At 37.4% G+C, this 12,172-nt stretch overlaps 1 protein-coding gene across 27 annotated transcripts in view; it reads left to right on the top strand.

Annotated features, from left to right (window-relative positions):
* The window catches only part of EMSY (EMSY transcriptional repressor, BRCA2 interacting), a 97,793-nt gene that overhangs the window by 27,770 nt on the left and 57,851 nt on the right, over positions 1 to 12,172 (top strand). For all 27 annotated transcript variants that reach the window (XM_026518137.4, XM_048217105.2, XM_048217112.2 and 24 more), the window contains one exon: positions 11,745 to 11,999. In XM_026518137.4, coding sequence (XP_026373922.1) covers positions 11,745 to 11,999 — 255 coding nt within the window. The remainder of the gene's footprint in view (positions 1 to 11,744; positions 12,000 to 12,172) is intronic.

Below are 12,172 nucleotides of genomic sequence, written 5' to 3'. Positions count from 1 at the left end.
AGTTGAAAATCCACATATAACTTTTGACTCCCCCAGAACTTAACTACTAATAGCCTTCTTTGACGGGAAGCCTTACTGGTAACAATCAATAGATTATAACAATCATATTTCATATGTTGTATCCATCATATACTGTATTCTTACAATGAAGTAAGCTAGAGAAGGGAAAATGTTATTAAAATCATAAGGAAGAGAAAATAAATTTCTCATACTGTATTTATTGAAAAAGATCTGTGGATGAGTGGACCCATGCAGTTCAAACCTGTGTTGTTTGAGTCAACCATATTTTACTCAAGGGTCTTCAGGGGAAACATTAAGTATACAGCCTCTTCAGAGTAAGTTACCCAGCGATAAGAAGCAGGAGGAAGAGGATGATTTTAAGGACATGTCATTCACCTTTTCTTCAGTCTCCCTAAGTTTTTCTGTATTGGTGGTGATGGGAGGTATTAAGAAGAACTATGGCTGAACGAAGAACAATTGCTGCTTAGTAATAGCAGAGGAAAGGAAATGTGGAAATCTCAGTTCCATGTTAGCCCAAATAAGTTTAGCTCTCTTCCATGTCCTTGTGTTTCTCCCTATGAAAGGCAGATAGCACCCTGTCAGAAATCTTACTGTTGGTGAGTCTTGAGGTGAGGATGGGAGAGAAGCATGTACTGTACAGAAATCATACCCATGGTTGTAGTCCGTCAAAGGGAGCATAGAGACAATATAGAACACAGCTTAGTTGCCCTTGGATTTTACTTGAACAATACATAGCTAAAGATAGAGTGGAACTTGAAAATATCCTAGTTTATGAACTAGTAGTGAATATAAGCACTAGAATAGGAAAACACAAGTATTTTTCATCCTTGTTTTAGTAATGTTTAGTGTGTTCTGTGGAACCCTCTAGGCAAGGAAGAGGCTACATAGATGCGATGCCGTCAGTATTCCTTTACCCTACAGCCCTAATGCTAGGATGTGAAAGCATCTGTCATTATTTCCTGGCTCTAATACCTATCTAATGTCTCAATCAAGGACAGGAAAATAGGTTAAAAATTTTCTTTTATTTGTTTCTTTAAGTAATTTTTTAAAAAACATTCTAACCTTTCTGTTTGTGCAGCAGTCAACTATAATACAGTATTATTAAAAATAGAAATAATTTTTATACAGAAGGTCTGTTGAAAATGTTGGTTGCAAACATAATCCAAATTCACTCTTAAAATTTGAAAGTAAGAGAAGGAACGGCCACTTCTCTCCTTACCTGAGTGACCCCTGTGTCAAAATATCATCCACTGATAATTATTTTTCCCTTCTAGTACTCATCACACAGTTTGTTGATGTTTTATTGAACTATTAGAAAGATTTCTGTTCTTCCAAAGGAAGGTGTTATTACTGGAGATAAAAAGGGTCTTTCTCTTGGCTACTAATGAAGTATCTTTCTTTTGTTGTTTTTTAAGATTTTATTTATTTATTTATTTGAGAGAGCATGAGCACTAGCGGGGGAGAGACAGAGGGAGATGCAGACTCTCCGCTGAGCAGGGAGCCTGATGCGGGGCTCCATCCCAGGACCCTGGGATCATGACCTGAGCCAAAGACAGCTGCTTAACGGACTGAGCCACCCATGTGCCCCGCTACTAATGAAATATCTTTAGGCAAAATGAATATTCCATTCTTCTCTTTTTCACACTATTTTTTCCATATCCTCTCAAACTCTTGGGAATTTAGGACTTCCCTTTTTCTCCTTTGCTTCTTAGTATCCTGTATCTTTTTGAGCTTCAGGTAGTTTTAGGAGAACTGAACAAGATATCTCAGATTTCTTGGAAATTCACTGGAATTCAATAGAGCATGGGAGCTGTAAATATAAACTCATGAATGCAGATACTCAGGGAAACTATGATTCTTTTGAGTCTTTGAGATATTTAATTTAGCTATTATTAGTGCTAAAAAAATTAGGGCGATTCCTTCTAAAAAAGATAAATGTTAGTAGAAGTGGTAATATACAGACCAGAGATGTCATTCTGACTGTAGGGCTTCTGTAGCAGCTTTGTGGCTAACTGGGGGACAAGGGCATTCAGTGTCTGCTTCTGTTGGGGACTGGGAGACAGGCTATTTTAGAGCTGATGTATCTGTCTCTGGTTATTCTTGTAGGGGCAGCTGGTAGTAGAGGGGGAAGAGTCTTAATGGCAGTAACCTGGTAGGTGAACCCATGTTTATAAGGGTAGAGATGTTTCTAAAGGTGGCGGGCGGGGGGGTGTAGATATGGTTGGCTCATGCTGTGGGAAGGAAAAGGAATCCCTTAGTATTTCGAATATGGGAATTAAAATTCTACCAGTTAGAATGGCTATTCTGAGTTTGTCATCTAAAAGTTTAAAGGATGATTTAGGGGCGCCTGGGTGGCTCAGTCAGTTAAATGGCTGCTTTCGGCTCAGGTTGTGATCTCGGCGTCCTGGATCGAGCCCCATATCAGGCTTCCCGCTCAGTGGGGAATCTGCTTCTCCCTCTCTCTCTGCTGCTCCCCCTGCTTGTGCTCTCACTTGCACTCTGTCTCTCTCAAATGAATAAAATCTTTAAAAAAATAAAAAGTTTACAGGATGATTTAAAACATTTTTTATTATGGAAAATTCCAATCATATGTAAGTAGAGAGACCAGTAAAATGAACCTCCAAGAGCCCATTGCCCAGCTTCAGAGATGGGCAATATAAGGTGAGTCTTGTTTCATCTGTACCTACTATTTCCCTCCACACACTTTTGACCTGGAATGTTTGGAAGCAGATCCCAGATACTATATAATTTCAGCTATAAATACTTCAGTATGTATCCCTAAAAAAAAATTACAACTCACAATGACACTATTACCTAGAATTTTAACAATAATTTCTTGATATAATAAAATATTCAGTTCCTATGCAAGTTTTCTCGATCATGCCATAAAAAATTTTTCTTTAACTGGGATCCAAAGTCCACACATTGATTGATATGGTTATGTCTTTTTTAACTTAATAAGTCTCTCTTCCTTTTCTTTTTTTTTTCCTTTGCAATTTGTTGAAGAAATCCATCATTTTTCATGAGCGTTTCCCATAGTCTAGATTTTACTGATTTTTATCCCCATGTTGTGGTGTACCAAGTTCTCCTGTTTGATGTATTTCCACAAAACTGATAGTTGAATCAAGAAGCTTGATTGGATTTAAGTCTGATTGTTTTTGGAGGTGGGCGATTGAACATTTTTTTAAAGATTTATTTATTTGAGAGAGAGACAGAGCACGAGTGGGGGGAGGGGCAGAGAGAGAGGGATAAACAGACTGCCCCCTGAGTGGGGCTTGATCCCAGGACCCTGAGATCATGACCTGAGCCGAAGTCAGACGCTTAACTGACTGAGCCACCCAGACTCCCCGGGGTTGAACATTTTCTAAGTGGTATTGTGTACTTGCTGTTGTATCTCTTTAGGAGGCACATAGCGTTTGATTTGTCTCTGATGATATTAACATTGATCAGTAGGTACAAGTATTACCAACTGTTTTAATAGCTATTGCTAGTCTTCGCCTACGAGTCATTATTTTATTGATAGTTGCAAAATGAATTTTATCTTATTTTCTTCATTTATTAGATGGAATTCTTAAAGAAGAACTTTCCCTTATTACCACTGGTTACTCTGAGGTGTAGTTCATAAAAGCAATATAAATGCCCAAGTATTTCCCTCTCTTTGTGTTTTTAGATAATGAGTTAGTTCAGTGACCAGTGAAATTTTTATTCTCCATATTATTAAGATTTTTGATGTCTGTTAATCTACTGCAGATCTTCTTTTGGTGCTCACATTTTCCCATACATTCCAGGGGGAGTCTCTTCAAGTTGGCTCATAGATTCTTTTGACACAATGACATTAGCCCTTAATAGTCCTTATTTTGTGATATGACAAGATGTTCTAGGTTCATTTTATATGGTTTCTGCCCCAGATTTGGAGTTAGACATTTTTTCAAGGAGCCCTGGTCTCTTAGTGAGAAATGGCGTTTAGATACCACAGTCTGGGCACTGTGGGAATGGTCATTGCTACTGGATTGGTCATTGTTTCTAAATCTTTTCTGTGGGCAGAACTGGAGTTCCCTTTTTTTCGAGGAGGAAATACATCATCCGTTCATACTAATATTAACAATTCCCATTTAGAATTATGGTTTTTTACTTCTTTGTTTTTCTGTTTGTATAATTGTATCTTTGTTCGCTTTACGCTGAAAATCCTGGTTTCTAACAATTAATAAAGTTATGTATTTGACTTACCCTGTAACATATAATAGTTTCAGAATAACAAAACCAGTGTGATGACTAACAGTATGATTATTGAACAGAATTTAAGATTTTATTATGGTTCTTTTGGTTCTTAGGGTACTTTCACTTTGTGTCATTATGTTTTGTTTTTACTGATTGCAATTTAAACATCTTTTACTTAATTTATAATTGCATAAAAGTTCATTTTCCATAGTCAAATGCACTAAACAAGGTGTGTTCTGAGAAGTCTATCTTTGATTTGCAATTCTTATACCCTTTTTTGTCTTTCCCTGATTGGTAACCTTTTTTGCCTTTAATTAGTTTTTTATTTATCCTTCTGTTTTTTAGATATGTAAGTACATATGTACATATTATATTTTTTCTGTTTGATTAAAGGTAACGTACCCATACACACCGTACACTTTAGTGTTTGGAAGAGATAATTTTTAATTTGGTGGTTGTAAGTCCGGTGCTGGTAATACAAAAAGAAGGTGATAGTTGAAATGTGCTTTATGAGCATAGAAGGAAATAGTTTATTAGGTGACTGCTTCATACTTGATTCCTCCCCTTTTTTCCCATGTAGATTGCATAGCTTTTTTTGTTACCTCTTAAATCTGTGTCACTCTTCTTGTTCTTCGTAAGCCAAATGATAGGCTATTGTTCATTACACAGGTTGATTACTGTGACTTTTCTACTTTTCATTCATCCTATTTCTCGGATAAATCCTGTTGCCATTGTCTTTTCTCATATTTTGGTGAGAGAAATTTTCTTTCATGTCATTCTTCTCCTCATATTCTTTTGTGGACTTCATGAATTATTTACCCAATACTGAGTCTGTTGTCCACTGACCTTTTATTTTCCTTCCTTGACCCCACTTCAACCTGAGTAACATATTGCTTTCAGTTGTATCCACTAAATATTCCTGTTCTCTTCACTATATTGATTTTCTTTAGGCTCTCCCTGAATGCAGTTCCTGTTTTCCGTTTGTTTCATGAAATCCCCCAACCCCGTCAGTTCAAACGTGGTCCTCATTTAGCACCTAAATTTTTTTAAAACCTTAAAATATTAATGGATTAAATAATTTTAGAGAACAAATGCCCATCAGTAATCCTACCACTGTATCACAGTAGCACTTTCCATTTTATGTTTTAATGCCTTTTTACCTGTGTGAATAAATTTTTTTATTTGGAATAAAAAACCCATATTCCGTTTAGTATCATACTTTTTTCATAAAACATTCTTCTATTTTTCTGAATTACCCTAATTATTTTCAGTGCTATTTAATATTTCTATTACTATTGCAGTTTATTAAATTATTCTCTCAGTGTTGGATATTTAGAGTATTTCTAGATTTTGATATTGTAGACTTACTTATAGCAGACATCTTTGTGAATTTAATTGAGCCCTCTCTTTTCTTAGAACCAGCTTTCAAGAGCAGGATTACCAAATCAGAGGGTTAGAATTTTTTTATAAGTACTCCCCAAATATATTTTTTTAAGATTTTATTTATTTATTTGACAGAGAAAGAGCACAGAGGAAGAATGAGTGGGAAAAGCAGACTCTCCACTGAGCAGGGAGCCCCATATGGGGCTTGATCCCAGATCTGGGATCATGACCTGAGCCAGAGGCAGACACTTAACCAACTGAGCCACCCAGGCACGAAATTTTTTTGTAGAGGTTGCTAAATATTATATTTTATTTCCCTGAACTATATCATCTTAGAATATTTTACTAGTATGTGTCCACTATTAAGTCTTTGTTCCTTCTGTTTACAAAAATTGGGGGGAGGGAGTATAATTTCCAGGATTAAAAAAATTTTTGAATGGCATGCTGTTTAACCAGCCAGTTGTTTAATACCTGGTTTTTCCCTATAATCTCTATGAGTATAAGATAAAACACAGGTAATATTCTTACAGTTATGTATCTTCTTTGCCCTTCAATTACATGACTTTGTTTTTTTTGTGTGTGTTTTGGGCTTCATTCTTTCCTTGGGGCTCATGTTAAAACTCCAAGTAGTTCATGTTTATTCAGAGTTACTAATGTAGCCTGAACTGTATTTAATTTCTCCAATTATGGCCTGTTATGTTTGCTTCGGTGGTATTCACAGTAGCCTATATTCTTTTGGCATTCATATGTTTGATTGTTATGGAGCCCTGGGTTATTAATGCGTAACTTGAATTGCAAAATTCGATAAGTGATTGAATGACTTTACATAAATCTACTGAGCAATTGGTTTTTAATAAGAAAATTTATTATCTCATAAAACCAAAAGTCCAGAAGCAGAGAAGTTTCAATTAAGTTAAATAGTAGCTCACTGGAGCCATCAAGAAGTTTCTTCTTGGCTTTCCTTGGTGTGTCAGCTTTTTTCTCAGGTAGCTCACATCACGGTCGCAGGATGAGTGCAACAATTTCATGTATCTCATCCAGATATGACAATGGGCACAGGAAGAAGAGACAGTCCCCTTTTGTGAGTCTCTCTCAGGGAAGAGAAAACCTTTCCCAGAAGTTTCCAGGAGAAGGATCTTCTGTCTTGTTGGCCACAACTGTGTCATACGCCCTAGCCTAAATTAGTCCCTGTCAAGAGGAATGGAGCCATCGTAACTGGCTTAGATCAATTAGAAATTTCCCTCTGGGGCTGGCTTGGGGCCCTCCATAAAATAAATGGCAGTACCCAAGAAGGTGGATCCTTTTGAAGGGAGAAAATGGGTTTTTGTTAGAAAGGACAAAAGGCAGAGGAGAAAGAAAATTAACCAGGCAACTAAGAGTATATACTGTATTAGATTATTTAATAGTTTTAGAACAATTGACTTTTTATTTGGTCTTGACATGTCAATGGGTTAAATTGGTTGATAGAATTGTTCAAATACCTTTTTTATTTTTTTATTTTTTATTTTTTTTTTAAAGATTTTATTTATTTATTTGACAGAGACAGCCAGCGAGAGAGGGAAACAAGCAGGGGGAGTGGGAGAGGAAGAAGCAGGCTCCTAGCGGAGGAGCCCGATGTGGGGCTCGATCCCAGAATGCTGGGATCACGCCCTGAGCCGAAGGCAGACGCTTAACAACTGAGCCACCCAGGCGCCCCTCAAATACCTTTTTTAATTTTTTTTTTTTTTGTCTAGTTGTAATATCAGTTACTGAGAGAGGAGTGGAAATATCTCCAGCTATAATTGTGGCCTTGTGCATAATTTTCAACACTGTCAGTTTTTTTCTCATGTATTTTGATCTCTGTTGTTAGGTGCATGCACATTTAGGATCGTTGTTTTATTTATTTTTTACATTTTTATTAGTGAAGTATAGTTGACTTTTGTTTCTTCTTGATGAAATCACCTCCTTTTTATAAAGCATTGCTTTTTTTTCCTCTGGTAATACTTCTTGTTTTAATGTCTTCCTTTTCTGATATTAATGTAGCCATCCAACTTTCTTATAATTAGTGTTTGCATGATATATCTTTTTTCATCCTTTTACTTTTAACCCATATCTCCTTTGTGTTTAAAATGCATCTCTTGGGGCGCCTGGCTGGCTAAGTCAGTAGAGCATGTGATTCTTGATCTTGGAGTTGTAAGTTTGAGCCCCACTTTGGGTGTAGAGATTACTTAAAAATAAAATCTTTTAAAAAATTAAATAAATAAAATACATCTCTTAAGAACATTATATAATTAAGGCTTACTTTTTTAAATCCATGACCGTCTCTGCCTTTTAATTGAATTACTGAGTCTGCTTACGTTTAATGTAATTATCAATATGATTGAGTTCAAGTCTGCTATCTTGATAATTGTTTTTTATTCATCTTCTCTATTCTTTGTTTCCTTTTCCCTCTATTCTCATCTTTTGGATTTTTTTTTTTAAAGGGTATCATTTTATCTCTTCCATTGGCTTCGTAGCTGTGTGTGTGTGTGTGTGTGTGTGTGTGTAATTTTTTTTTTTTTTAATACTTTTTAAATAGTTTTTCTAGAGTTGGGTCTCAGCCTCCACATATGGACATTTTGGGCCAGATAATTCTTTGCTGTGAGGGGCTAACCTGCACATTATAGGATGCTTAATAGCATTTCTTTTTTTTTTTTTTTTAAGATTTTATTTATTTATTTGACAGAGACAGCCAGAGAGAGAGGGAACACAAGCAGGGGGAGTGGGAGAGGAAGAAGCAGGCTCCCAGCAGAGGAGCCTGATGGGCTCGATCCCACAACGCCGGGATCACGCCCTGAGCCGAAGGCAGACGCTTAACCGCTGTGCCACCCAGGCGCCCCCTTAATAGCATTTCTAACCTCTGCCTACTAGATACTGGTAGCCATAGCCCCTGTCATGACAATGAAAAATGTTTCCAGTGATTGCCAACTGTGGAAGTAGGAGGGAGCAAGCTGCCCTTGGTTGAGAACTCAGCCCTAGAATTTACATTATGCATTTTTAATTTATAACATTCTGTCTTGTAATATACCACTTCCCATATTGTGTTAGAATCTTAGAATAGTACACTTCTGTTTTCTCTCTCTCATCCTGTGCTATGGTTGTCCTGCATTTTAGTTCTGTATGTTACAAACCCCATATTGCATTGTTATTATTTTTGGTTCAAACAGTCAATTTTCTGTTAAAGGCATAACAAAAAAGGAGTACAGATCTTTTATATTTACCAAGCTCATCTTGTACTTTTCCTACTCTAGCCCTGGAATCAGCCATTTTTCCAAGGAACCCTGATTCCTTTTAGTGGAAAGTAATAATTAGCTAGAACCTGGATGCTAGATATGCTGCTGGTGTGTTATGTGTGCACATTTATACACACACATATTTTTTTTTTAAGATGTTATTTATTTATTTGACAGAGATAGAGACAGCCAGCGAGAGAGGGAACACAAGCAGGGGGAGTGGGAGAGGAAGAAGCAGGCTCCCAGCGGAGGAGCCTGATGTGGGGCTCGATCCCATAACGCCGGGATCACGCCCTGAGCCGAAGGCAGACGCTTAACCGCTGTGCCACCCAGGCGCCCCAACACACACATATTTTTATCTGTGTTTATTTCTATATATTGAAAACTGTGGGTTCATACTGATACATCTAATTTCAGTCAAACGACTCTAGTTTTCTCCTTTCCCTTCTTTGATTGTGAAAAACCTGACTTCCATTATCTTTCGTGTATTTACTTATTTTGTCAGCTCCCCCATATGCAGCCAGTCTGTTGTTGTTGCTGTTGCCCCCACCTCCACGCAGATGCTTTCTCACTCCTCTCAGGCTCTGATATCCTGCAGACTCCTGCATCACTGCCCCCCCCCCCCCCCGTTTCTCCACATCACCCTTTTGCATGGATGCCAGTCTCACCCTTCTCAGCTCTAACACCTATGACAGGCTGCCCTTCCACCCAGAAGGCCTTTTCATTTAGTTTGGATTCTGATACTGCCTTAGCCACCCCTTCCAGTGGACATTCTTCTCAAGCTTTGAGGCTCTGTGTTAGGTGGCTCACACTCATGGAACCCCTCTGTGTCTTACTTGGGCTCTAACTACATGCATGCTGTCCCCTGCGTTTCCCCAGCATGGACACCCTCCTCATCTTACTCTGATTCCCATGCTAGCCCAGTTTCTGCAGTGGGCTCTGACATTTCATGCTAAGCCACTCTTCTGTTTAGCTACGTAGTTGTTCATCTTGCTTTGCACCAGCTGACAGCTTTAGTGCTGAATTGTTTGGGAAACAAAGGGCAAAAGGAAGAGGACCTTTCACTTGTTAAAAATTGCCTTCATTACAGTTTGTAGTAATAGATCTGTATAATCATTTGATCGTCTTCTCTTGTAACCTTTCTGAAGGTAAGGACTGTTTCATGGACACAGTATAGTTTTCCAAGGATCTGGCACAAAGTCTGTGCTCAGTAAATTTTTACTGAATGAACAAATACGCAGAGTAAGTACTTCAGTCAGATCACACAGCTGTTAATGTGTTTATGTGTTGAAGGCGCAATTTGGACATAGTTTTCTGATTCTAAAGTTATCCTGACTGCTTTTTACATCACATACTTCTACTATTTAAAAACTATTTGGCGAACAAGAGGGAATTTCCCTTGTGCACACTTTATCTCAATTAATACAAGAGTTCATTATAAATTCAATATAAAGATTAGAGCTTTTAAATAGTTTAAAAATAGTATCTTTAACTTGTATAAAACTTTATACCTATTGAGTCTTAAAATGTTGGTGCTGGATGGGGCTCCAGAGATAATCTAGTTCAGCACAGCTAAGCAGTATAACACACACATGTCACCAAAATACTAGTATTTGGGGAGGGATGGGTTTGGATGAGGTGGGAGAATGTGTAGGGAATGTGGGTAAGCCCTCCAGGTGATTCTGATTACACCTCTTGTCTCTCAAAGTAGTCTCAGTCTGATTTTTACCTGATCCACACAGCAACCTTTAGAGACTTGTAGGCCAAGGGAAATTCAAGAGATGGGGGAGCTGAGGCCACGGGAATCAGAATGACTTCTCAAGGTTTCTTTTCCATCTTTATCACTCACCAGAAACATTTTACATAGGAATGTGATATTGTTTAAAATTTTTTCTATAATGCAATATAATTGTCATAAAGGGGGGTATGGAAGAAAGTGTGACATAGCCTAAGAATTTGACAATTAGGGTATTAATTTATGAGTTTGATTTCATTTCAGCAGTGCTGAACAAATTGATGAGTTATATTACAGGTTCTTAGGGAAATTAAATCATTTACAGATAATAGTCCTGTTGTGTTGTTGAAGAATTATAAGAAAATTACCGATGGAAAAAAAAAAAAGAAAATTACTGATGATATAGAGAGGGAAGAATCTCTCTCAGACTCATACATCTTTAGTGGAAGTTACTGGTACTCCTTACCTATGCATGCTGCTAATATTAGCATTGCACTGAGAAGCAATGTCTTTAATACCTTATGTCATCAGAATTGTTTCGCTGTGGATGTATTGAGTATGCCCACTTGTCATTTTTCACAGATTACTTAATGACCCACTTAGAGTTCTCAAGAAATGACTTTAATTTATAGATCATCAACAATGAGGTATAGAAAAACTACTTTGCCATGCTGAATAGGTCAAAAGATGAATGGTTCAGTGTGAAATATTTTCTCTTGCCTTGTTTAAATTGACGTATTGGAACCTGAAAAGAAATATTTTAAAAACGTATTACAAATAAGATTCAGAACTTAGTTTGCTGTGTTGTTGTGTTATTCACATTAAGAACCTGTATATTCCACCAGAAAATTTATTGAGAGACATGTGAGTATCCTTTCTGATATTTTGTCTCTTTCACTCCAAGTGTTCACCAAGGGAAAATCAATATTTTTTGAGTGTGAGAACAATGATACCTTCCTTGAAAAGTTTGAGTACTGTATATCAAATATGTAAACTACCACGTATTATGTATGACATTTAACAGGTGCTTAATCATTATTCCTATTGATTTACCTAGTCTTTATCATCTGCTACAAGATGTAGCTTCAAGTATGCTTTACTATTAAATAAATTCTTTTCCCCCTACTCTTCTACAGGCGTATCTACATCAGCGATCAAAATGGCATCAACCAGACTTCCTTCCCCCAAAAGTTTAGTGGGTGCCCCAACTCAGATTCTTGCACAGTTTCCCAAACAGCATCAGCAGTCTCCTAAGCAGCAGTTGCATCCAGTGCAGCAGCAGACCCAGCAGCAGGTGGCTCAGCCGGCGCCAGTCTCTCATCAGCAACAGCCTCAGCAGTCTCCTTTGCCGCCTGGGATCAAGCCTACCATTCAAATCAAACAGGAGTCAGGTAACTGGAAAATTTTACAAGATGTAAATCTTCCCCAGTCGTGTACATACAGATACATAGTTTCCTCAAGCACCGGAGTTTTAATTCCAAACTATGTTTTGAGAGCCTCCTGTTGGAAATACTTATATAGAAAGAACTGGAGCTTGGGAATAGAAATGAGAAAAAAAGCAGTT

Source organism: Ursus arctos, unplaced genomic scaffold (assembly GCF_023065955.2).
Source record: "Ursus arctos isolate Adak ecotype North America unplaced genomic scaffold, UrsArc2.0 scaffold_22, whole genome shotgun sequence".
In the NCBI taxonomy this organism is placed as follows: Eukaryota; Metazoa; Chordata; class Mammalia; order Carnivora; family Ursidae; genus Ursus; species Ursus arctos.
This window is presented reverse-complemented; position numbering and strand designations above follow the sequence as displayed.